Source organism: Mauremys mutica, chromosome 3, assembly GCF_020497125.1.
Source record: "Mauremys mutica isolate MM-2020 ecotype Southern chromosome 3, ASM2049712v1, whole genome shotgun sequence".
Classification (NCBI taxonomy): Eukaryota; Metazoa; Chordata; order Testudines; family Geoemydidae; genus Mauremys; species Mauremys mutica.
Genome location: NC_059074.1, coordinates 1973962 through 2001469, shown reverse-complemented (window position 1 = coordinate 2001469; position 27508 = coordinate 1973962). Strand labels below are relative to the sequence as shown.

Genomic DNA, 27508 nt, shown 5'->3' with positions numbered 1-27508 from the left:
TCATTAATATCATGTAGTCCAACCACCTACATGCACAGGCCATAAAATCGCACTCAGTAATTACTACATCAGTCCTATAATTTCTTTTTTGAGCTATATCATATATTTTAGAAAGATATTCAGTCTTGATTTTAAGCTTCAAGTGAGAGAATCCACTGTGTTTCTAGGTACGTTGTTCCAATGGTTAATTATAATCACTATTAAAAATGTGCTCCTTATTTCTATTTTGTTTGCAGTATTGTAGCTGTGCTGGTCCCAGGATATTAGAGAGACATGGTGGTTGAGGTAATATTGATTGGACCAACTCCTGTTGGTGAAAGAGACAAGCTTTTGAGATACATAGAGCTCTTCTTCAGGTCTGGGAAACTATTCAAGGTGAAGTGGCCCATTAACACCTCTGTAGTCATAGGACAAAAAAGGGGGTTTGTTGGTTACAGATTGTTGTAAAAAGCCATATCATAGGAGCGAACACTTTTTTCACAAAACAACCACTCCATATCTGACTTCATTTCCCATCCACCTGGGATACTTGCACCCCACCTTAAAAAACGAGCCTGGGAGCTTAATTTAATAATTTAGCTGGATGCTAAAAATCGTGGTTTTATTAATGACACTGGATTTATGGCTTGTTACAACAATTGGTAACCCACTAACCCCCCTTTTTTGTCCTATGACTGCAGAGCTGCACACCCTTCAACAAGCTAGAACGCCATTCTGGCTTCCGCCTCCTCTGCCTCAGTCAAGGTTATGGGGTGTCCCCCACTCCAGGTCCTACAGAAAGAAGGAAAAAGACAAGGAGTTTAGGCAACGGCACACTTCGTCTTCCTGCTCTTCTGCCCAGCCTATCCCCTCTAGAGACCTGGAAAGCCAGAAACATGCATTTTGAGGATGCGTGCAAGGATGGCACCCCAGCCACTGCCCAGGATCCACCACTTGCTTTTTCCTCAACTGTCTATGCCCCTTCCGGTCAGCCTGGTCACAGGTGACTTCGGACTGTTGGGTGCTCAACACAATTTCTTTGGGCTACATCCTGCAATTTGTGGCACCCCCTCTTCAAGCCTCTGGCTTTCAGTTCTCTCCTCTTCCTTTCTTGGAAGGTTGCGTTCTTGGTCGCAATAAGTTCAGCCCACAGGGTCTCTGAGATCAGAGCACTTACTGTGGAATCACCCTATACAGTCTTTTATAAGGACAAGGTCCAACTGCATCCACACCCGGCTTTCCTGCCCAAGGTGGCCTCCCAGTTTCATATGGGCCAGGACATTTATCTGCCTATATTTTTTCCAAAGCCACATAAGCTGGAGGAGGAGAGTTGGCTGCATTCCCTAGATGTCAGAAGGGTGCTAGCCTTCTACATTGAACGGACCAAACCGTTTAGGAAATCGACACAGCTGTTTGCCGCGGTGGCTGACAGGATGAAAGGTCGTCCGGTGTCCGCTCAAAGACTTTCTTCTAGGATCACCGCCTGCATTTCCTACTGCTATGACCAGATGAAGGTGCCACCTCCAGTGATTGTCACTGCCCACTCAACCAGAGTGCAGGCCTCTTCAGCAGCTTTCCTAGCCCAAGTGTCTATCCAGGACATCTGTATGGTGGCCATCTGGTCATCTGTCCACACCCCATTACGTGCGTACCCAACAGGCCTGGGACAATGCTGGCTTTGGTAGAGCAGTACTGCAAGCAGCTAGACTGTGAACTCTGAGCCCACCTCCAAGGATGCTGTTTGAGTTGCCTAGAATGTAATAGTAATAATTGGAGATATACCAATCTCCTAGAACTGGAAGGGACCTTGAAAGGTCATCAAGTCCAGCCCCCTGCCTTCACTAGCAGGACCAATTTTTGCCCCAGATCCCTAAGTGGCCCCCTCAAGGATTGAACTCACAACCCTGGGTTTAGCAGGCCAATGCTCAAACCACTGAGCTATCCCTCCCCCCCATGTTTGAATCAACATGAACAAGTACTCAAAGAAGAAAAAACAGTTACCTTCTTTTCATAACTGTTGTTCTTTGAGATGTTTTGCTCACATCCATTCCATTACCTGCCCTCCTGCCCCTATGTTGGAGTTGCCAGCAAGAAGGAACTGAGAAGATAGTTGGCGCCTGATATACCGACGCATGACCGCAGCACTCAAGGGGGCGTCGCAGATGACCCTGTGGATACCACTAAGGTAAAAGTCTCCGACGACTGTGCATACACACCTAGAATGGAATGGACATGAGCAACACATCTTGAAGAACAACAGTTACAAAAGGTAGGTAACCATTTCTTCTTTGTCCTTCTGAAAATTTAGTCACCTCCATGAGTGATATGTCCAACTCGCAACTCAAAGCTTCTTTTCCTACTTGTATCCCCTAAATGTACAGTAGAACCTCTGAGTTGTGAACTGACCAGTCAATCACACACCTCATTTGGAACTGGAAGTACACAATCAATCAGCAGCAGAGACCAAAAAAACGCAAATACAGTACAGCACTGTGTTAAACATAAACTACTAAAAAAAAAAAAGTCTGATTAATCTATTGGAATTCTTTGAGAGGGTCAACAAGCATGTGGCAAGGGTGATCCAGTGGATATAGTGTTCTTGGACTTTCATGGATCAGTAACTGGTTAACAGATAGGAAACAATGGGTAGGAATAAATAGTTTTCACAGTGGAGAGGTAAATAGCAGGGTCCCCTAAGGATCTGTATTATGGCTACTGTTGTTCAACGTATTCATAAATGATCTGGAAAAAGGGGTGAACAGCAAGGTGGCAAAATTTGCAGATGATACAAAACTACTCAAGATAGTTAAATACAAAGGTGACTCTGAAGAGTTACAAAAGAATCTCACAAAATTAGATGACCAGGCAACACAATGGCAGATGAAATTCAATGTTCATAAACATGAAGTAATTCACATTGGAAAACATAATCCCAATTATACATACAAAAGAATGGGGTCTGAATTAGCTGTTACCACTCCAGAACGAGACCTTGGAGTCATTGTGGATTGTTCTCTGAAAACATCTGCTCAGTGTGTAGCAGCAGTCAAAACAAGCTAACAATGTTAGGAACCATTAGAAAAGGGATAGATACTAAGACAGAAAATATTGTAATAACTATAGAAATCCATGATATGCCCACATCTTGAATACTATGTGCAATTCTGGTCTTCCCCATCTCAAAAAAATATATTAGAATTGGCAAAAGTACTGAGAAGGGCAACAAAAATTATTGGGGTATGGAACAGTTTCCATAGGACGAGAGAATAAAGATGGAAAAGAGATGACTGAGGAGGGGATATGATAGAGGTCTATAAAATCATGAATGGTCTGGAGAAAGTGAATAGGGAAGTGTTATTTACCCCTTCATATAACACACAAACCAGCAGTCACCCAGTTAAATTAATGGGCAGCAGATTTAAAACAAACATAAGGGAATACGTTTTCACACAATGTACAATCAGCCTGTGGCAATTGTTGCTAGGGAATGTAGAGAAGGCCAAAAGCATAACTGGGTTCAAAAAAGAATGAGAAGTTCATGGAGGATGGGTCCATCAAAGGCTATTTGCCAAGATGATTGCAGTTGCAGAGCAGTTTTTAAACTAGGAGATGGGGGAAAGCTGACTGCTGCAGAGGAGTGTGTGGATGGGACAGAGACTTCTCTTAGAGGAGATTCTGTTGATAGAAATTCTCTAGGTTATAGTCAGGAGCAGAGGATGGAAGAGGATAATGTAAGGGCCAGATCAGATGAGAAACATTCACATAAAGAATCGGACACATGAGAAAAAGGCAGACAAATAAACAGTGACAAGTTTTTAAAGTGCTCTAGCGGGGAGGGATAGCTCAGTGGTTTGAGCATTGACCTGCTAAACCCAGGGTTGTGAGTTCAATCCTTGAGGAGGCCACTTAGGGATCTGTGGCAAAAGTTGGTCCTGCTAGTGAAGGCAGGGGGCTGGACTTGATGACCTTTCAAGGTCCCTTCCAGTTCTAGGAGGTTGGTATATCTCCTATTATTACCTAAATGCTAGAAGTCTAAATAATAAGATGGGTGAACTAGAGTGCCTCGTGATAAAGGAAGATATTGATATAATAGGCATCACAGAAACCTGATGGACTGAGGACAATCAATGGGACACAATCATTCCGGGGTACAAAATATATCGGAAGGACAGAACAGGTTGGAGGGAGGAGTGGCGCTATATGTGAAAGAAAATGTAGAATCAAATGAAGTAAAAATCTTAAGTGAATCCACATGTTCCATAGAATCTCTGTGGATAGTAATTTCATGCTCTAATAAGAAAATAACATTAGGGATCTATTATCGATCACCTGCCCAGGACAGTGATAGTGATGATGAAATGCTAAGGGAAATTAGAGAGGCTATCAAAATTAAGAACTCAATAATAGTGGGGGATTTCAATTATCCCCATATTGACTGGGAACATGTCACCTCAGGATGAAATGCAGAGACAAAATTTCTCGATACTTTAAATGACTGCTTCTTGGAGCAGCTGGTACAGGAACCCACAAGGGGAGAGGCAACTCTACATTTAGTCCTGAGTGGAGAGTAGGAGCTGGTCCAAGAGGTAACTATAACAGGACCGCTTGGAAACAGTGACCGTAATATAATAACATTTAACATCCCTGTGGTGGGGAGAACATCTCAACAGCCCAATGCTGTGGCATTTAATTTAAAAAAAGGGGAAGTATGCAAAAATGAGGGGGTTAGTTAATCAGAAATTAAAAGGTACAGTGACTAAAGTGAAATCCCTGCAAGCTGCATGGGCGCTTTTTAAAGACACCATAATAGAGGCCCAACTTAAATGTATACCCCAAATTAAGAAACAATAAAAGAACTAAAAAAGAGCCACCGTGGCTTAACCATGTAAAAGAAGCAGTGAGAGATAAAAAGACTTCCTTTAAAAAGTGGAAGTCAAATACTAGTGTGGTAAATAGAAAGGAGCATAAACACTGCCAAATTAAGTGTAAAAATGTAATAAGAAAAGCCAAAGAGGAGTTTGAAGAACGGCTAGCCAAAAACTCCAAAGGTAATAACAAAATGTTTTTTAAGTTCATCAGAAGCAGGAAGCTGCTAAACAACCAGGGGCCCCTGGATGATCAAGATACAAAAGGAGCGCTTAAAGACGATAAAGTCATTGCGGAGAAACTAAACGAATTCTTTGCTTCAGTCTTCACGGCTGAGGATGTTAGGGAGATTCCCAAACCTGAGCCGGCTTTTGTAGGTGACAAATCTGAGGAACTGTCACAGACTGAAGTGTTACTAGAGGAGGTTTTAGAATTAATTGATAAACTTAACATTAACAAGTCACCGGGACCGGATGGCATTCACCCAAGAGTTCTGGAGAAAGGGGTAAACAGTGAGGTGGCAAAGTTTGCAGATGATACTAAACTGGTCAAGATAGTTAAGACCAAAGCAGACCGTGAAGAACTTCAAAAAGATCTCACAAAACTAAGTGATTGGGCAACAAAATGGCAAATGAAATGTAATGTGGATTTATGGCTTGTTACAACAATGTAATGTGGATAAATGCAAAGTAATGCACATTGGAAGAAATAACCCCAACTATACATACAATATGATGGGGGCTAATTTAGCTACAACGAATCAGGAAAAAGATCTTGGAGTCATCGTAGATTAGTTCTCTGAAGATGTCCACGCAGTGTGCAGAGGTGGTCAAAAAAGCAAACAGGATGTTAGGAATCATTAAAAAGGGGATAGAGAATAAGAAGGAGAATATAGTATTGCCCTTATATAAATCGATGGTACGCCCACATCTTGAATACTGCGTACAGATGTGGTCTCATCTCAAAAAAGATATACTGGCATTAGAAAAGGTTCAGAGAAGGGCAACTAAAATGATTAGGGGTTTGGAATGGGTCCCATATGAGGAGAGATTAAAGAGGCCAGGACTTTTCAGCTTGGAAAAGAGGAGACTAAGGGGGGATATGATAGAGGTATATAAAATCATGAGTGATATGGAGAAAGTAGATAAGGAAAAGTTATTTTACTTATTCCCATAATACAAGAACTAGGGATCACCAAATGAAATTAATAGGCAGCAGGTTTAAAACAAATACAAGGAAGTTCTTCACACAGCGCACAGTCAACTTGTGGAGCTCCTTACCTGAGGAGGTTGTGAAGGCTAGGACTATAACAGCGTTTAAAAGAGAACTGGATAAATTCATGGAGCTTAAGTCCATTAATGGCTATTAACCAGGATGGGTAAGGAATGGTGTCCCTAGCCTCTGTCAGAGGGTGGAGATGGATGGCAGGAGAGAGATCACTTGATCATTACCTGCTAGGTTCACTCCCTCTGGGGCACCTGGCATTGGCCACTGTCGGTAGACAGGATACTGGGCTAGATGGACTTTTGGTCTGACCCTTTACGACCGTTCTTATATTCTTATGGGTACAACCCATGCTCTGGGTGTCCCTAAACCTCTGACTGCCAGAAGCTGGGACTGGACAATGGGATGGATCACTTAATTGCCCTGTTCTGTTCTTTCCCTCTGAGGCACTGGCCACTGTTGGAAGACAAGATATTGAGCTAAATGCACCATTGGTCTGATTCTGTATGGCCATTTTTATGTTATGTATTCAAGTTGTTCGGGAACCACTTCCAGCTTATTCTCCAGTGTTTGATAATTTCTGACACTCTCTTGGAAACGGAGTATGTTCCACCAGTTGTTCCTGTTGATATAGTGACTCAGGGACTCTGACATCACTTTGTCTGATAATGTGGACTTGTCATCTGTAGCTCCTCTCCCTAACCACAATGACTTTTAGTAATTCCATGATCAAGTTGAAGACAGCTGACTCCCTGTTACATGGCCCACAGAGAATGCTCAGGCACTTTAAGCTCCAAGGGTGGAAGTATCCTTTAGATTTTTCAGGTCCTGAGGTCACAGCTGAGAATTCTTGTAGCAAGCTCTAATTATACTATAGTAACTGGGAGAGTGGGGGCATAAGGGAGAGAAGGGTCCTAGCTGTGCAGACAATCTAGATGGATCTTCCCCATGGAGGGCCGGAAGTCCCAGATCTTCTGCCTCCTTTTGATTACTGGGGCTGTATTTGCTGAAAGCTCAGGTCATTATTGGTGATGGGAATATGAGGATAGCTCTTTACCTGGGTCATTAACATCAGTAATTTATTTTGGGTCATATTGACTGTATTTCCTCAACTGAGCAGTGATAGTATGTCATTTCTGAGAAAGTTAGTCTCCAACAATCAAATGGATTCTAACAAACATTAACCCAAAGCTTTCCTGATGAGGCCTGGGAATCCTCTGGCCTCTTTCTGTGGGTTCCAGGCCCTTATTTGGACTAGAGGTTTGGAACTAGAGACTTTCAGCAGAAAAGTGTGGGCTGGTCATAGACTTAAAGCTTCCAGAGAAGATCCCCAAAGTGTGATACTACTGTGCATGTGTAGAATGGCTGGTGTTCACCTCCCTATGGTGGGTGCAGTGATCCTGTTTGTACCTGAGAAGCACAAGGAGATCCTTTCTGTCTAGCTTTTGTCTGTGGTCACTTGTTTTGTGGGGTGCCAGAATGAGTGAGGTTTCCCCTTCCTCCTGCCTCTGCAGGGTTTGTTCATGTTCCAATTCCAACCCGAAATATCCTCCCATTACAAAGGGCTAATGCTCAACCAGTATTATCAAGGCACCCACAAAGAGAGAACAAGAACCAGCTCATCTATGGGAAGGAAAATGAGATGGGTAAGTGCCTGAAGGGCATCCTCCATCCCCACCCAATGCTCTACATGGGGGCAGTAACTCGGTCTTTGGAGCCCCATAGTCTCCACCCCCTTGTCTGGCCCCAGCACCTACATTTTGTGTAGAGATGATTAATAATGATCTTTGTTGTACCTTAGTTTATGTCTTCATCCGCATTAACAGTGCAGGGACAGTCCTGCCCTGCTCCTCTGAACAGCTGGGGACAAAGACGTGGATGGATCAAGTTTACAAATGGACTAAGGACACTGGGCAGGAAATTCAAGGTGCTGTAAGCTCTCCAACCTCCCTCCTAGTACTGAAGCTCTCTGTTAATTCCTCTTCCTCCTCTTACTTGTAAGAGTTGAGTACATCAGCCTTACTTGCTGTTACAAATGCTTTGAGCACACTTTGTGTCAGTTTAGCCTGTTGTCAGTCACCAGCACAAGGAACTAGTCCAGCTTCTAGTGTTGTCGTGTTGGGACCAGCATCTCCAGCTCACTTTTTCACCTTTAGGGTGAAATTTACCCCAGGACATAAAGCCTAAGAGCACCTGAATCTTCCAAGACTTGTCCTGATCTTTTCATGTGTGCTAATTCACCCATAGTTCTCAAATGTTGCTAAGATGTATTGTCATCTGGCACCTTCGTTTAGGACAGAATCATGGATTCTAAGGACAGAAGCCAACCATTGTAATTATTTAGTCCAACCTCCTGCATAGCACAGGTCAGAGCATTTCATCCAGTGTATCCTGTATCAAGCCCAATAACTAATCTTTGTACAAGTGAACGGCCCCATGATACTTGTAAGACTTTGGCACCTATTTCCAATGGAGCTGCAGCCAGCTCCTCAATTTGGTTTTAATTAGGGCTGTCGATTAATCGCAGTTAACTCACGCAATTAACTAAAAAAATTGTGATTAAAAAAAATTAATCGCAATTAATCGCAGTTTTAATTGCACTGTTAAACAATAGAACACCAAGTAAAATTTACTAAATATTTTGGATGTTTTTCTACATTTTCATATCTATTGTATTCTGTGTTGTAATTGAAATCAGTATATATTATTTTTATTATAAATATTTGCACTGTAAAAATGATAAAAGAAATTGTATTTTTCTATTCACCTCATACAAGTACTGTAGTGCAATCTCAGTCATGAAAGTGCAACTTACAAAGGTAGATTTTTTTTTTGTTACATAACTGCATTCAAAAACAAAACAATGTAAAACTTCAGAGCCTACAGGTCTAATCAGTCCTACTTCTTGTTCAGCCAATCCCTAAGACAAATAGTTTGTTTACATTTACAGGAGATAATGCTGCCCTCTTCTTATTTACAATGTCACCAGAAAGTGAGAACAGACGTTTGCATGGCACTTTTGTAGCCGGCATTGCCAGGTATTTACGTGCCAGATATGCTAAACATTCGTATGCCCCTTTATGCTTCGGCCACCATTCCAGAGGACATGCTTCCATGCTGATGACGCTCATTAAAAAATGTGTTAATTAAATTTGTGACTGAACTCCTTAAGGGGAGAATTGTATGTCTCCTATTCTGTTTTACCCGCATTCTGCCATATACTTGTTATAGTGGTCTCAGATGATGACCCAACACACGTTCATTTTAAGAACATTTTCACTGCAGATTTCACAAAAATCAAAGAAGATACCAATGTGAGATTTCTAAAGATAGCTACAGCACTTGATCCAAGGTTTAAGAATCTGAAGTGCCATCCAAAATCTGAGAGGGACAAGGTAGAGAGCCTGCTTTCAGAAGTTATAAAAGAGCAACACTCTGATGCGGAAACTACAGAACTTGAACCACCAAAAAAGAAAATCAACCTTCTGCTGGTGGCATCTGACTCAGATGATGAAAACAAACATGCATTGGTCCGCACTGCTTTGGATTGTTATCGAGCAGAACCCATCATCAGCATGGACGCATGTCTTCTGGAATGATGGTTGAAGCTGGCTACAACTATGCCATGAGAACGCCTGTTCTCACTTCAGGTGACATTGTAAACAAGAAGCAGGCAGCATTATCTCCTGCAAATCTAAACACACTTGTTTGTCTAAGCAATTGGCTGAACAAGAAGTAGGACTCAGTGGACTTGTGGGCTCTAAAATTTCACATTGTTTATTTTTGAATGCAGGTTTTTTGTACATAATTCTACATTTGTAAGTTCAACTTTCATGATAGAGATTGCACTACAGTACTCGTATTAGGTGAATTGAAAAATACTATTTCTTTTGTTTTTTACAGTGCAAATACTTGTAATCAAAGGTAAATATAAAGTGAGCACTGTACGCTTTGTATTCTGTTATAATTGAAATCAATATATTTGAAAATGTAGAAAAAAATCCCCAAATATTTAAATAAATGGTATTCTATTATAGTTTAACAGCACGATTAATCATGTGAATAATTGCGATTAATTTTTTAAATTGCATGATTAATCATGATTAGCTTTTATAATTGGTTGACAGCCCTAGTTTTAATGGGTTTATCCTTCATCCAGGGCACCTGAGTCTCCCAAGCTGAAAGGAGTCAGGGCACCAGGCTTGTACATGAGCATTTAGGGCATGAAATTGTGCCTTAAATTTTTAGTACATGTAGAGCCCTGCAGTTATGTGTGCACAACTGATGTTTAGACAGTTTGCTTGTAATCATGTAATTTGTTTGCATGATCAAGGAACTTCTGCAGATGAAAGTGAAGCCCCTTCAAAATGTGCTACTTAATTGTAGACTGATAAACTCTGGATAATGTACAGGAGAGGAAGAAGTTGAGAGTAGATGATGTAGAAGGCCTTTTCCGTCTGTCTTACTTTTCTGATCCTGTAATATAGACGAGACTTCAAAGAAAAAAACAAGGGATGGAAGAATCTACCATGTACTCAGTCATTTTGATGCCAGTGCCCCAACATGACCCCAGACGGGGCTGTACTGCAGGAAGCAGTGTTGGTGACATAGTAGGGTGTGCTCTCCCTTGAGCCAGTACTGACCCCAATGCCTCAGAATTGTGCTGGGAGTGGGGCTGTGCTGCTGGAAGTGCCATTTTGGTCCATATTTAAAACTGAAGACCTGTGAAAATTCCATTTTTGTTTCCCTAAATTATTGCCTCCTCCCTATAGCTTCAGTTGGATGTAGGGTTCATCTTTACTTCTTGTCTTAAACTGTTGTGCATTAGGGATGCTTGACTGTTAAACATCTGCTATATAACACCCCAGAGATGGCTGCATTTTTCAGTGGTGGAGGAATAGATCATATATGTGTGAGTTTTTTAAATTGCCTGTTAGCCAATATATGTTAGGTGTAGTATACACCACATTAATGGGTATTATGCACACATTATTTATATAATTAGTCTATAATTAGACTATATATATTATATAAATAAAGTGCTGGGAAGTTTTGTTAACAGAATTATGGGAAGAGCATAATACATTCAGTTCACCCATGTCAGGCATCGCACAACACTGTCCAAAGCTGAAGTCAGCTTTGATATTAGAAAACAGGAAACTTGTCAAGGCAAAGATGCATGGATACTTTGTATGAAATATGGTTAGGAAGTACTTTTGTGGCTCATCAATGGTTGGAATGTTGTATTCAAAACAAGAAAGTGTAGGGAAGTACTAATGGCAAGCTGGCACAAACTAGTGGGTTAAACTTAAACTTCTAGTGATGCATAACTTGTAAAATCATACTATCTGAAATGAGTGTCTTCGAAACACACTTGTGTAATGTGAACATGCTGCAAGAGTTTGCTTCCTGGAAGGAGAGTATGTATGTCTCTCTTTCATATTGTACTGCTTTGTCTTTGGACAATAAATTTGGCCAAAATTAGTTATTTGGTTTCTTGAACCTTTATAAGAATGAACTGAGAGTTTAGTCAATGTGCCCCAGGATGTGTGGTTAATCCACTGGATTTGGAGTTCTGTGACTGGAACAGAAGACCACAATCTATAATCTCTCTATCTCTTCTAGATTCCAAATATTGCTCCATACTGGAGAATGGATCCCTAGCCTTCAAGGACTTCGGCCCACAGCAGTCTGGAATCTACAAATGCAGTGTCTCCTATTCCAGAGAGGGCAAGCGCTACACACGGCACTTCCATTTCTTTGTCAGGGGTACGGTATGTAGTAAAGCTGCCCGATGTGCAGAGAGGTGCAGGATTGCCATGACCAAAGAGGGGAGCATTATCTCCTATACTGGAGAGACCCAGGGAGTCTGGGTATTGATGGAGGTTAGAGTGTTGAGGAGAGTGCCAGTGGGAATAACTGGGGGTCACTAAGGGTATGTCTACACTGAGATTAAGAAAACCCATGGCACAGCCCCAAAGCTAAGGGGGAGCATGAGCAGGCACTGCCCCCCCCCCCGTACATGTGTTTGCTCCTGTAAATAAGATGTTCCAGTTTTTCTTCCTCAGTTTCTTATTCTGAGTTTCCTCAGATGAGTGATTGTAGTACTAAAGCCACAAAGTAGTAGTCACAATTCTAGTAGCCCTTGGGGGTAGGATGTGTTAGTGACCCTGTTTCAGCTAAATGAAGTGTGGTGCCTGCATTACATTGCTGCCATAATAAAAGATGTGCAAGAAAGTCTCTGCAAAGTGGGGACACATGGTTTATGCTTGAGTTTCTGTGACCAGACCCTGTCTGCCTGTTTGGACGGGAGGCAAGAATTCCTTTCAGACAGAGAGAGGCTATTTGATCTCTTGTGATAGCTTTTTCCATAAACAACACTTATTCTGAAGTTATGGTATTAAAAGGCAGACCTTCAATGAAAAGATCAGATTTATAAGAGTCAAAGTGGTTGTCTTTAGCCTTATTATTCTTCCAGAACAAGATATACTGGACTCAACATTTGTTTAAGGCTAAGTTGGCCACACACAGTGAATGTTGGACAACCAAACAGCCACATAACAACCTTTCATACATCCTCTATACCAGCGGTTCTCAAACTGGGGTCCACGGACCCCCTGGGGCTCCGTGAGGGTACTCCCCGGTGTCCGCAAGTCATGTCTGGCTCTAGGCGGTCCACGAGTCATGTCCGGGGCCAGTGGCCCTGCTGATCAACTCCTCCCCCTCCCTCCCAGTGCCTCCTGCATGCCGCAGAACAGCTGTTGAAAACTCCCCCGAGCGGGGGGGGGAATTAAAAGCTGGCTTGGGGATCTGCAAAAATGTGTAAATCAAAATGGGGGTCCTCAGCTTGCTAAAGTTTGAGAACTGCTGTTCTATACTTCTCCAAAAATGCATGTGTTTTGAAACATCATAATCAGTGCTGTCTCAAAAAATTTTCTCTCTTTCTCCAAGCTTGTGTACTTTTAGGGGTGCTGGATGAGTTGGTTTTACCAATTAACATTAAGAAATGGATTGTGGTATCTAGTGAAATCTGTGACTTCCAAAGACCTCTGTGACTTCAGCCAGCTGCCGGCTGGGAGCTGCAGGGTCCCGCCGCCATATGTGGCAGCCGGGAGCTGCAGGGTACCCCTGCCACCTGAGGTGGTGGGGCCTTCCGAGCTCCTGTGGGTGGCAGGGGTATCCCAGAGCTCGCAGGTGCGGGGGACCCCACAGCTCACTGCTGCTGCCCCACAGCTCCTGCCTGCTGCTGGGGGGCAGGAGTACCGTGCTGCTCCTCACCACCATGGATGCCTGGGGGCTCCGAGCCACTGCAGGGGACCCCGCAGCTGCTGGCCACCTCTGCGGCTCTGAGCTGTGAGGGGAGGGGGACCCTGGAACTCTGAGCCCACACAGATGGCAGGAACCCCCTGGAGCTCCCAGCCGACCCCCACAGTGACTCCCCATTTTGTCATGGATACTTTTTGTAAATGCCAGGGACAGGCCATGGGTTTCCATGAATTTTTCTTTATTAACCTGTCCCTCACATTTACTAAAAATATCCATGACAAAATTTTAGCCTTAGTTATGGTGTCACTTATTTATCTCTTTAATCATTTGAATAATTGATGCCCTTGCATGACTTCTATGGGTTCAGTTTTATTTTTTGTTCGTTTTTGTATTTATTTTTTTTAGGTTTTACAAATATTTAACATTGAATTCTGTTATTTGTATTGTATTTCTATCATGTGAATGTATTTATATTATATGTTTATAGCTTATCTACAAAAAATACACCCATTTTAAGTTTTACCTTCTCAATATCTAATCCAAGCAAGTCAATCAAAGGACACAGTGATTCCAATTTCAAGAAGTCTGGAGAGCTGGTAGAATAGATTGCTGAAAAGCTTTTTTATAACTTGGTGGTGTTCTCAACAAATTTCCTTTGCAATTCACCATTGGTTTCCTTGATCAGTTTATGATAAGCTTGGGACTACTGATGCCCATTTACACTTTTGAACCCTGGCAAGTGGGAAGAATTGTCTCCTTTCTTAATTTTCCATTACTAAGATTTTGTTTCCTGTTTTCAAGATGCTTCACTGTTTTCCCAATAATTTTAATGGTCCATCATTGCCTTTGCTGGGTTGTACAATGCTGGTACTTGGAACTTGTCTCATCTGTTTGGGGAACCACTTAAAGGAGGGGAAAGTGATCAGGAACAGTCAGCATGGATTCACCAAGGGCAAGTCATGCCTGACTAACCTAATTGCCTTCTATGACGAGATAACCGGCTCTGTGGATGAGGGGAAAGCAGTGGATGTGCTATTTCTGGACTTTAGCAAAGCTTTTGATACAGTCTCCCACAGTATTCTTGCCAGCAAGTTAAAGAAGTCTGGGCTGGATGAATGGACGGTAAGGTGGATAGAAAACTGGCTAGATGGTCGGGCTCAATGGGTAGTGATCAATGGTTCCATGTCTAGTTGGCAGCCGGTATCAAGTGGAGTGCCCCAAGGGTCGGTGCTGGGGCCGGTTTTATTCAATATCTTCATTAACGATCTGGAGGATGGTGTGGACTGCACCCTTAGCAAGTTTGCAGATGACACTAAACTGGGAGGAGTGGTTGATACGCTGGAGGGTAGGGATAGGATACAGAGGGACCTAGACAAATTAGAGGATTGGGCCAAAAGAAATATGATGAAGTTCAACAAGGACAAGTGCAGAGTCCTGCACTTAGGACGGAAGAATCCCATGCACTGCTATAGACTAGGGACCGAATGGCTGGGCAGCAGTTCTGCAGAAAGGGACCTAGGGGTTACAGTGGACGAGAAGCTGAATATGAGTCAACAGTGTGCCCTTGTTGCCAAGAAGGCTAACAGCATTTTGGGCTGTATAAGTAGGGGCATTTCCAGCAGATTGAGGGATGTGATCATTCCCCTCTATTCAGCACTGGTGAGGCCTCATTTGGAGTACTGTGTCCAGTTCTGGGCCCCACACTACAAGAAGGATGTGGATAAATTGGAGAGAGTCCAGCGGAGGGCAACAAAAATGATTAGGGGGCTGGAGCACATGACTTATGAGGAGAGGCTGAGGGAACTGAGATTGTTTAGCCTGCAGAAGAGAAGAATGAGGGGGGATTTGATAGCTGCTTTCAACTACCTGAAAGGGGGTTCCAAAGAGGATGGATCTAGACTGTTCTCAGTGGTAGAAGATGACAGAACAAGGAGTAATGGTCTCAAGTTGCAGAGGGGGAGGTTTAGGTTGGACATTAGGAAAACCTTTTTCACTAGTAGGGTGGTGAAGAACTGGAATGGGTTCCCTAGGGAGGTGGTGGAATCTCCTTCCTTAGAGGTTTTTAAGGTCAGGCTGGACAAAGCCCTGGCTGGGATGATTTAGTTGGGGATTGGTCCTGCTTTGAGCAGGGGGTTGGACTAGATGACCTCCTGAGGTCCCTTCCAACCCTGAGATTCTATGATTCTATGATAGGTGGCCCCTCCCTGTCTGATAGTTTTATTTCCCTGTAGTGAGGTGGAGCTTAATGTTGTAGCAAAAATTATGAACACAGTTTTATGTATACAAATACATAAAGTCACAATCTATGTACATAACAATTAATAGCCATCAGGTTCAGAACATTACAAGCTTTAACCCTGTGGTCAGTCAATCTAGGAGTTCCCCTTCCTTGACTCTGCAGTAGTGTCCCAGCCCCCCTGGGCAGACCATATAAGGTTTCTTATGGACTCTAGAGGTGTGTTCCAGTTTTAATCAGCCCACACTCTTTCTACTCCTGGGGGAATTCTGCGCCACTGTGCAATGCAGAATTTTGCAGAAATTACCATTGCACATGCAGAATTTCCTTCCTCCCACAGAAATGGGCTGCAGTGCTGCTAGCCACCACTAGGGGCTGCTGGACCCGGCAGAGCCCAGCTCACACAGAGACACTGCAGTGGGGAGGGAGCTAGAGGGTTCCTGGCAGCTGCATGTGGCACGCAGGAAACTCAACACAAGCCTGGGACCCAGCATCAGAGAACCTATGTACCCACAATGCAGATAGAGGTGTGAAACCGTTTTCAGGCTCTCTGCACAGATACTGCTGTGGAGGATTTGGAATAGCCCTCTGAGGGAAGGTATCAGAAGGAGACCCCATTGGCCGGAAGGCACGGGATGCATTGTCCTAACGATGGGGGTTCCATGACCACCACTCCCAAGAGGAGGAGACGGGTGGTGGTGGTTGGGGACTCCCCTCTAAGGGGGACGGAGTCATCCATTTGCCGACCAGACTAGGAGACTTCAGAAGTGTGCTGCTTGTCTGGAGCTAGAATCCAGGATGTGACGGAGTGTTTGCCGAGACTGATCAAGACCTCGAACTGTTACCCCTTCCTACTTCTCCATGTGGGCACCAATGATACTGCCAAGAATGACCTTGAGTGGGCCACTGCAGACTACTTGGCTCTGGGAAGAAGGATAAAGGAGTTTGAGGCACAAGTCGTGTTCTCGTCCATCCTCCCTGTTGAAGAAAAAGGCCCAGGTAGGGACCGTCAAATTGTGAAGGTGAATGCGTGGTTACGCAGGTGGTGTCGGAGAGAGGGCTTTGGATTCTTCGACCATGGGATGGTGTTCCGTGAAGAAGGATTACTAGGAAGAGATGGGATCCAACTAATGAAGAGAGGGAAGAGCATCTTCGCAGGCAGGCTTGCTAACCTAGTAAGGAGGGCTTTAAACTAGGTTATTCCAGAGAGGTAGGAGAAGAGAATTAATGAGATCAGATGCTTTAATCATCATAATGATTTGCGAGATGCCCCATGTAGATGCAAGATTGGATTTTTCTTTGAGTGTGGGAAGCCTCTTAAGGTGTATATAAAAGATGAGAGGGAATCAAATTGCATAGCTAGGCTTTTTTTCAGTGTCAAACAAGGCTGAATAAAGAGCTACTGGAGGGAAAACACCTTACAATAGGATGCATTTGTAATGCTAGATCATATAAACACAAATCTGGCAACCCCATACCTCCAGTTGCCCAGGATTTTTTAAGGGTCTTGTGTGACAAACAAGGCTGTTTTTTTTACCCATATAAATTGCATGGTAAGTCTATTTATTCGAGAAAAGAGCAAGGGAGAGAACTTGAAAGGCAATAGGCTAATAATAAATCTAAATACAAAATGTAAATGTGAAAAACACAGTAATATATAAAACAAATCATTCATAGTATATCAAATGCCCTGCAAAAATGAATAACTAGTATGATTTAAGATTTAGGTTATAGTCTGCTTTACATGTCAGGGGTGTTGACTGTTCCAAGGATTAGTGGTTATTGTAACACAATCCATCGGAGGCAAATCTGGTGAAGAGAATCTGTCTGCCAATGCAAATTGTGATGATTAGTGCACATAATACTTCCATCTGTAGATGGCGCTGTATACCCCAGTTTACTGTTAAACTATTTCTCTGTGCATTGCAGTGCTACACAATTGTCTTTACTATTTGGTTCTAAAGGAGATCAATAGAAGAGTTCAGTACAGCTAGTTATCTGCTTGGGGGATGGGATAGCTCAGTGGTTTGAGCATTGGCCTGCTAAACTAAACCCAGGGTTGTGAGCTCAATCCTTGAGGGGGCCACTTAGGGAACTGGGGTAAAAATCTGTCTGGGGATTGGTCCTGCTTTGAGCAGGGGGTTGGACTAGATGATCTCCTGAGGTCCCTTCCAACCCTTATATTCTATGATTATATAAGTCAATACCATATCTACAAGGATACATAGGAAAACCATACTGATTTTTAAACTTGTTGAAGTATGCTTTTTATGATTAAAAAAAAACACTCTCGTACTATTGGTCAAATCTGATCTGTCTTAGGAATGTCTGCCAACCTTCAGAGGGGGTTTTGCAAAAATCTTGTAGAGCCTGCTTAATCCATACAGAAGGTGGATAGGTACTTGATGCTGTATCTGACATTGGTCCCCTTCAGGATTTGTTTTATGCCATTGAATGCAGCCTTCTTTTTGTTAAACGCAGCTGAGAAGTCAGGAAAAAAGAGAAATTTTGTGGCCTTAGTACATAAGGGTTTCAGCTTTTCTGGCAGCATTCATTAGCGTTACTTTGTCACTGAACTTCAGCAGCTTGATGATGATGAGATTCCTGCTTTCTAGTACGAGGCATTTGATGAGCCCTTTCAATAGCTAATGGGAGCAGCTGGGGTCCAATTTAAATAGGTCAGGGGGCAGCTTCTGAAGAAAGATGATAATATCCATCCCCTCAAAGCCCTCAGCAGTGTCCAAGTGGCAAAAGTTGTTTTTTCAAAATCTGTTTTTTAAATCACCCTGATTTTTTTCCAGTTTGTCTAATCTGAGCTTTAAGAAGTCAGTTTCTTCTTTAATTTCACTGTTTCAATGGTAGTCTTTTGTAGCTCATTTTCCAAGTGAGCCATTCAGGAATTTACATCACATATATTTTTAGAGAGGCCATGAATATCTTTCAATATTGAATCTAGTCAGTCTCTGAGGAATTCTTTCAGTGTCGCAATATCCTGGGTTAGGGTCTGCTGTGGCCTTGCATTCTCCCACTTCAGCTGTTGAGGTGATTCAGGCTTAGCTCTTTTGTTGCCTCTCATTTTGTCATTGGAATCCATAGTCAACAGTTTGAAGTTTATCCAGGGGCTTAATTTAAACTTTTATGACAGAAAGTTATCGGCAGTTTGCTAGGAAAGTAATTATTAGAGACGACTTGATATGTGGGGAGTGAGAAGTCTGGGACTAGGCAGCCATCTTCTTCGCAGGTAACATGTGACACCCACCCACCCCCAATGGGTGTATTTAAACCACTGATAGGTTAAAAAAAAATTGCAAAGAATTTTGAAGAAGTTCTAGGTGCTGCCAAGGACTTAAATGAGGCTTTCCCGTGTATTTTTGAAATGTCTATAGTGGTCTTATTATTTGGAGCATCATGTGAGAATTCCTTTTCTTGTTTGAAAATGATTTTATCACACCTAAGGATGAGCATGACCCATGAAAGAAAGAGAAACAATTCTCCTGTCCATATGAAAGTGATCTGACTTGAAAACTGAACTTTGCATGTCTTTGTGGAGGAATTAAGGCACTATTATCCAAGAAGACTTCAGCTTTAGTGTCATGAACAGTATTTACGTCACACAGCACTTTCATGTTCAGATCTATACTTTTATATTTCTGAATCTTTGAATTTTTGTGCATGCTTGAATATTTGCGATGCTGAACAATCACATAAACATGCATTTTATTTTATCTTATTTCATAAAAATAGTTTTAAAAGGCTTCTGATTAAAACTGTGTTTTTCACTCAGTACATGAACTTATGAAGGCAAACCTCAGTCTGCCTCCCAGAGTCAATATCCTAGCTGCAGGGAGTGGCACCAAGTCTCAGAGCCTGGGTCGCTGGGTTTCTAGAGCTTGGGCTGGAGGGCTAAAATGTAGACATTTGGGCTTGGGCTGTAGGTAGCCCATGCTCTGAGACTCTACCCTCTTGCTGGGTGTCAGAGCTCAGACTCCTGCCTAGCTCGAACATCTACACTGCAGTTTTATAGCCCCGCAAGATCAATCCCCATAAACCTGAGTCAGCTGACCTAGGCCAGCTGTGGCCATGCCATAGGTCTTTTATCACAGTATAGACATACCCTAAAAGGATTAGCTCCCCCACAGGATAGATGGGGAGGATGCTGCTTGTGCAGCACTATGGGGATTAGCAAACTGTATGCAAATTGAGTGTTTAATAGAGTTAACGCTGTCCTTTCCCTTTAGCTTATCACAGGCCAGACAGGAGTGTGGAGATCCAGTCTGCCTTTTACTCTCCTCTCTGCAGCTCAGCAACCAACAGCATCTACATCCACAGCTTTCTGGAGCATTTGAATGGGCTAGTGAGGAATCTCAGTTGTGAGGTCTTTGAAAAATACACTAAGTGCATCTGGCCCTCGCAGGAAAGGAACCACTCTGAAGTGCGGATGACTGTGCTGAGTAAGAGCAGAGCTTGTTACTTAACCCTTAGTGTGTTTACAAATAGGAAATTACACCCATGATCTTGCTGGCCCTTCTCATCACCATTGCTTCTGGACATGTATTTAATCACAGTTTGCATTTCCAAGCCTCCTTCAGACAGCCAAAGCCACTCACCAAAGGTGACATGAATAGAGTGGTGGAAACCCAAGATCAGACTACAAACCAGGCTTCAAGCTGCTGCAAAACTGATCAGGTAACAAAATAACACAAGGGCCCCTTTCCTCTCGCAGTGGCATAAGTCAGGTGTCACTCTGCTGACATCAAGAGAGTTATGACTGGGTAAGCAAGAGGAGAGTTTGGCCCAAACAGTTTATGTCGTCAGCTTACTAAACTAATATTTATTGGAGAAGCCTGGAGCTGGGTTACATGTCTTCAGGATTGCAGCTGTCTGCAGGAGGCTCGGAAATGGCTATGGGAATTGTACATTCAGACATATTGCATATTGTTTTCCGACAGGGGCATGCTACTTAAAACCAGTACTGTTGAATATGGATGCAAGTAACAGGCTTATTTGTCTTGTTCCTGAGAGAAAAGTCAGTTCCCAGTGTCCAGGATGGAATCAAGGCTAGAACCCAGAGCCAAGCCTGAGGCATACAGATGCTTCTCAGAAATGACAGCAACTTCTTTCTAGCTATGCTTTGTGGATTGTGTACAGTGTCTGGAATGATCTGGACATGAGTAGCCATTTACAGTTGTGAAATGCTAACATACGAGGATGGATGGATAAATACTATGAGACTGTGCAGGAGCTGTCAGTGACCATGTTTGCTTTGTTATTTCAACACAGTGTTTCCTTATGGAGTCATGTGGGAAATTCATTGCCCGCCAGAAAGTATGAGCAAAAACTGTGAACAAGACATCGAGGATCGCTCTAAAGAGGTAATGTATCTGCTGTAATTGGTACCAGATTCCAAATCCGTATCAGAGTCCTAGCTCAAAAAGCAAAATTGTCTATAAAACACACCATAGAGGAGTTGCAGATCATTATGGTTGGAAAGCTGGGGCAGTGTCCCAGGTTCCTGATCATTCATAGATTCCAAGGCAAGAAGGAGCCATTGTGATCATCTAGTCTGACTTTCTGTAAAGAAAGGCCAGAGAAATCCCCCAAAATAATTCCGAGAGCATATCTTGTAGAAAACGTTCCAATCTTGATCTAAAAGTTGTCAGTAACGGAGATTCCTTCATGACCCTTGGTAAATTGTTTCAGTGATTAATTACCCTTGATTGTAAAAGTGTAGGCCTTATTTCCAATGTGAATTTGTCTAGTGTCAACTTCCAGCCATTGGATCATGTTAGATCTTTCTCTGCTAGTCTGAAAAACACATTGTGAAATGTATTTCCTGTGTAAATGCTTTTAGACTGTAATCAAGTCACCCCTTAACTTTCTCTTTGTTAAGATAAATAGATTGACCTCTTTAAGCCTATCACTATAAGGCATGTTATATAATCCTTTATTCATTCTCATGGCTTTTTTCTGAACTATCTCAAATTTATCAACCTCCTCCTCGAATTGTGGGCACCAGAACTGAACACAGGATACAGAGGTAAAATAACTTTTCTCCGCTACTCAAAATCCCCCTGTTTATACATCCTATGATTGCATTAGCTCTCTTGGCCCCAGTGTCACACTGGAAGCTCATGTTCAGCTGATGGTCCACCATGACCCCCAAATCTTTCTCAGAGTCACTGAGTCCCCCATCTTGTAAGTATGCTCTACCTTCTTTGTTCCTATCACCTTATCTGGAGGTGAACACTTTTCACAAAACAATCTGTATCTGAACAACCAGTCCTCAAAGGAAACCTGCACAAGACTTTCAAAAGATGAGCCTGGGAGCTTAAATTCATTAATCTGCTATGTACTAACTACTTATGCTAAAATAACAAGGAGTTCTTGTGGCACCTTCGAGAATAACAAATTTATCTGGGCATAAGCTTTCGTGGGCTAGAACCCATCACCAAATCATCTGCTTTGGATGATCTGTTGTTGGTTTTAAAAAAACAACTCCTCATCCATCTCTTCTCCATAGTTAGGTGGTATATAGTAGACCCCCTGCCATGACATCACCCTTTTTAAACCCCTTTTATCCTTATCCAGAGACTTTCAAATGATCTGCTTCCGCTTCTATCTCAACCTCAGTATAAGAACATAAGAACATAAGAAAGGCCGTACCGGGTCAGACCAAAGGTCCATCTAGCCCAGTATCTGTCTACCGACAGTGGCCAATGCCAGGTGCCCCTGAGGGAGTGAACCTAAAAGGCAACGATCAAGTGATCTCTCTCCTGCCATCCATCTCCATCCTCTGACGAACAGAGGCTAGGGACACCATTCTTACCCATCCTGGCTAATAGCCATTTATGGACTTAGCCACCATGAATTTATCCAGTCCCCTTTTAAACATTGTTATAGTCCTAGCCTTCACAACCTCCTCAGGTAAGGAGTTCCACAAGTTGACTGTGCGCTGCGTGAAGAAGAAGAACTTCCTTTTATTTGTTTTAAACCTGCTGCCTATTAATTTCGTTTGGTGACCCCTAGTTCTTGTATTATGGGAATAAGTAAATAACTTTTCCTTATCCACTTTCTCAACATCACTCATGATTTTATATACCTCTATCATGTCCCCCCTTAGTCTTCTCTTTTCCAAACTGAAGAGTCCTAGCCTCTTTAATCTTTCCTCATATGGGACCCTCTCTAAACCCCTAATCATTTTAGTTGCTCTTTTCTGAACCTTTTTCTAGTGCTAGAATATCTTTTTTGAGGTGAGGAGACCACATCTGTACACAGTATTCGAGATGTGGGCGTACCATGGATTTATATAAGGGCAATAATATATTCTCAGTCTTATTCTCTATCCCCTTTTTAATGATTCCTAACATCCTGTTTGCTTTTTTGACCGCCTCTGCCACACTGCAGTGGACATCTTCAGAGAACTATCCACGATAACTCCAAGATCTTTTTCCTGACTCGTTGTAGCTAAATTAGCCCCCATCATGTTGTATGTATAGTTGGGGTTATTTTTTCCAATGTGCATTACTTTACATTTATCCACATTAAATTTCATTTGCCATTTTGTTGCCCAATCACTTAGTTTTGTGAGATCTTTTTGAAGTTCTTCACAATCTGCTTTGGTCTTAACTATCTTGAGTAGTTTAGTATCATCTGCAAACTTTGCCACCTCACTGTTTACCCCTTTCTCCAGATCATTTATGAATACATTGAATAGGATTGGTCCTAGGACTGACCCTTGGGGAACACCACTAGTTACCCCTCTCCATTCTGAGAATTTACCATTAATTCCTACCCTTTGTTCCCTGTCCATTAACCAGTTCTCAATCCATGAAAGGACCTTTCCTTTTATCCCATGACAGCTTAATTTACGTAAGAGCCTTTGGTGAGGGACCTTGTCAAAGGCTTTCTGGAAATCTAAGTACACTATGTCCACCGGATCCCCCTTGTCCACATGTTTGTTGACCCCTTCAAAGAACTCTAATAGATAAGACACGATTTCCCTTTACAGAAACCATGTTGACTATTGCTCAAGAGTTTATGTTTTTCTATGTGTCTGACAATTTTATTCTTTACTATTGTTTCAACTAATTTGCCCGGTACCGACGTTAGACTTACCGGTCTGTAATTGCCGGGATCACCCCTAGAGCCCTTTTTAAATATTGGCGTTACATTAGCTAACTTCCAGTCATTGGGTACCGAAGCCGATTTAAAGGACAGGTTACAAACCTTAGTTAATAGTTCCGCAACTTCACATTTGAGTTCTTTCAGAACTCTTGGGTGAATGCCATCTGGTCCCGGTGACTTGTTAATGTTGAGTTTATCAATTAATTCCAAAACCTCCTCTAGTGACACTTCAATCTGTGACAGTTCCTCAGATTTGTCACCTACAAAAGCCAGCTCAGGTTTGGGAATCTCCCTAACATCCTCAGCCGTGAAGACTGAAGCAAAGAATCCATTTAGTTTCTCCGCAATGACTTTATCATCTTTAAGCGCTCCTTTTGAATTTTGATCATCAAGGGGGCCCACTGGTTGTTTAGCAGGCTTCCTGCTTCTGATGTACTTAAAAAACATTTTGTTATTACCTTTGGAGTTTTTGGCTAGCCGTTCTTCAAACTCCTCTTTGGCTTTTCTTATTACACTCTTGCACTTAAGTTGGCAGTGTTTGTGCTCCTTTCTATTTGCCTCACTAGGATTTGACTCAGTGCAAGTGTATACATTTTTTATATACAAGGTAACACCGAACACCTCCCATTTTTCCCTGCCTGCCATTCCTGAAAAAGCTTCTTCTATACCAATATTCCAGCCATGTGAATTATCCCACCAAGACTCTGTGATGCCAGTTATGTCATAATTGTGATTATTCACTGGTATTTTTAGTTCTTCCTGTTTATTCCTCCTACTTCTTGCATTAGTATACAGACATGTAAGATGTTCATTCAATTTCCCCTCTATATTCCCTCCTGTCTCCTTTGCCCTGCTATGATCGCCCATGTTCCTCCCAGATTCCAACCCTTCACCCAGGACCCTATGTTTTGGACCTATCTGTGGGCTTTTGTCTCCTGCCCCATCTAACCTACTTTAAAGTCTTCCTCACTAGATTAGCCAGTCTGTATCCAAAGATACTAGTCCCCTTTCTTGATAGGAGAACCCCATCTCTACTCAGCATCCTTCTTCTCAGAACAACATCACATGGTGGAGGAAGCCAAAGCTGTCCTGTTGACCCATCTGCACAGCCATGCAGCCACCTCCAGGATGTGTCTGTCATTGCCTGTGCCCCTACCATTGACTAGAAGGATAGATGAGAACACCACCTGTGCCTCCAACTCCTTTACCATGACTCCCAGATCCCTGTAGTCACTTCTGATCTGCTCAGGGTCATACCTCGCAGTATTATTAGTGTCCACATGGATGAGCAGCATGGGGTAGTGGCAAGAGAGCCGTATGATCCTCAGCAATCCTTCTGTAATGTCTCACATACAGGCCCCTGGCAGGCAGCACATCTGTCCGCCTGGCAGATGGATGCATCCTTCCCGATTAGAAGGGAGTTACCAACCACCACCATCCTTGGTTTTCTCTTGGGTGTGGGGTCCATAATCCTCCCAGTCTTGGGGCTACATGGCATCTCCTCCTCCATCTTTGGGGGAGATTCTTCATCCCTCATTGCCAGGGCAGCATACTGTTTTTTTATCTCTGTGGATGGTGGGATCCGGGGGAAGTGGGAAATATAGATGTTATTGACCTGATAAATATTGCTAATTGTTTTCTTGACTCCTCACAGGCCTATGAGAGAATTCATCACTCCATCGAGGTGTTGAATGAGTTTCAGATCCGTGAGGGGAATCTGCCTCCTTTACACTACAAAGCTGGGTCACTTCTGGCCTATAAGGTGGATCACTGTAAGCCAGGGTTTGGTAAAAGTAACACTACAGACGGGTGTTCCAACTGTTGCAGTAAGTCAATTTTCAAAAATCTTTCCACCCAAACCCATCAGTGGGGCACAATCCTCACTGGGGATTGTTCCTATCACAGACTTCACACTGGAGCCACTTTTTATACTAATGTCTAGAAATGGAGATGAAGATGCAGTTATTCTTAAACACACCATGTAAAAATTAATTACAGGTATATAGAGATTGTAGGAAAATGTTGTACACACAAAACATTTCTTTTCTTGATGAGCCATGAGATATCCATTAATAAGATGCTATTTCCTGCACCGGCTCCATCACTCTAATCTTTAATCCTGATAGGAATCCTCAGTCTGAGTGTCTGACCCTGACTCTAAATGTCACTGCATCTCTTCTTTTAATGGTTTTACAGTTGCTTGTTCCCCAGGGCTGTACAGCTCACTGAATACAGTCACATGTGCCACTTGCCCCCTGGGTTCTTACAATGAGCATTATGGGAAGACAGAGTGTGAGACCTGCACAAGGAGCTTGGTGACCTATCACAAAGGGGCTACGTCCAGTGAAGACTGCGGTAAGTAGTGAGGGCTTTCCTAGTCCAGCAAGTAACGCTTCTGTGGTGACGGTAAAGCATGTTTACCAACAGGAAGTAGGCCTGTGCAGCTCAGACAGGAGGAATCATTCCCAGCTGATAGCATCTTAGCACAGCTTCTGCTGTCTCTGTGGCTCATCTGTTAGAGTGATACAGCAACCTAGGAGTTGCAAGATATGGTGACGTAGAGAGTGCAGCTTCTGAGCTCTGCTCATGTTTGGTGTCTGGATCCCAGTTGTCATACATCATCAGACAATGCTGGGAGCTCCAGCTCCAAGTTCCTGTCTGTGAGATTACCTTTTCCATGCTGGTCCCAGCAGCTAGGCTAGGTAGAGCCTACAGAAACCCAAGCCACTTAGTCTGTTCACCCTCACCTTTGACAAGTCTCCCCAGCTAGTCTTCCATGCATTGAGGGTTGCAGAAATCCATCAGGCATTGATCTCCACTTCAAGTAATGCTGCTGTATCTATTTCAGTCCCTGACATCTCACGTCTGGTGCTGCTGCTGTGTGTATTCACCTTTGGAGTCACACCATCCATCCTCTTCGTTTCAGTGTACATGTAGGTCTGTTTTTAGATTCTTTAAATAAAAATAGGTAGCAAGGTAGAACATTCCCCAGTTCCCTTCCCTCATTAATGCTTTAGTGGGCAGCCTGACTATTGGGTGAAGCTGAATCTGGAACACAGATGCAGCATGGGGCACCCCCTGCAGTGTTGAATGGATGAACCCATTCTTAAGGAACATAGCTGCCTGAAAGAGCTGCTGCAATGAGAATTTGAGACTGAACTAGGGAACGTTGCTCGGTGTGTCTGTAGTGCCCAGTGCATTGCACCCCGCCCCACCCTGACCCTTGCGATTCTGAATGGGGCCTTTATAGACTATAAAGTATTTCTGAGGCTCCCTCCTGCAGTAGGGACTTGGTGCTACCATAATGAGCCAGGCCTTAACTGAACCCCATGGGTGCGAGGAGCGATGCTATAGAACTACTGTCCTCATAGCTGGTGTTACACAAAATGGAGCTGATGTGCTTCCCACTTCTTCCACTAATATTTTTTCTCCAGTGTCATGCGACTGTTTTTTCCTCGGACAAAGTTGGGCAAAGCTCTGCTCCACAAGGAGCTGGAGTTCCTGCACAAACTGACTCTGTGTGATGGGGATACATCTAAGAAGCCAGGCGAAGAATCCAAGAGACCAAGGAAGGGGGAAAATTCGTTCCAACCTCTCCAAGCTGCCCCAAATGCTGTGGGGCCATTGGCTGGGCCAGAAGCTCCACCACCAGAGATTTAAGCCTCACTTTGGTCCTAGGCACAGTTATGTGTCTTTGCAGGAAATTGAAACAAAATTTTCAAAAGTGTAGAGAAATTTTAGGCCAAATAAATCTAAAGAAAATCATTAAGAAGGGCGGGTCCTGAAGCTGACTGTGCAAGGTGTGCAGTGCAA

The 27508-nt window shown here is 43.0% G+C and overlaps 1 protein-coding gene across 2 annotated transcripts; it reads left to right on the top strand.

Moving 5' to 3' along the window:
- Positions 1–6949: 6949 nt before the first annotated feature.
- LOC123367302 (zona pellucida-binding protein 2-like) lies at positions 6950–27430 on the top strand. Of its 2 annotated transcripts, none has more exons than XM_045011442.1 (10): positions 6950–7087; positions 7584–7715; positions 7871–7996; positions 11695–11838; positions 19810–20022; positions 20852–20943; positions 25350–25521; positions 25907–26050; positions 26544–26628; positions 27130–27430. In XM_045011442.1, exons 1-10 carry the CDS (start codon positions 7018–7020, stop codon positions 27353–27355), a joined length of 1404 nt encoding a protein of 467 aa, XP_044867377.1. In that variant the 5' UTR covers positions 6950–7017; the 3' UTR covers positions 27356–27430. The 2 variants fall into 2 exon arrangements, with proteins under 2 accessions (XP_044867377.1, XP_044867376.1); XM_045011441.1 differs by having other exon boundaries at positions 25892–26050.
- Positions 27431–27508: the final 78 nt, after the last annotated feature.

Bases quoted from the DNA above. Each gene is read 5' to 3' on its own strand.
- LOC123367302 (XM_045011441.1), top strand. From the start codon at position 7,018: ATGGAGGGCCGGAAGTCCCAGATCTTCTGCCTCCTTTTGATTACTGGG. The intron at 11,839-19,809 runs GTACGGTATGTA...CTTTCCCTTTAG, and splicing joins CTTCCATTTCTTTGTCAGGG to CTTATCACAGGCCAGACAGG. The intron at 25,522-25,891 runs GTAAGTCAATTT...ATGGTTTTACAG, and splicing joins CGGGTGTTCCAACTGTTGCA to TTGCTTGTTCCCCAGGGCTG.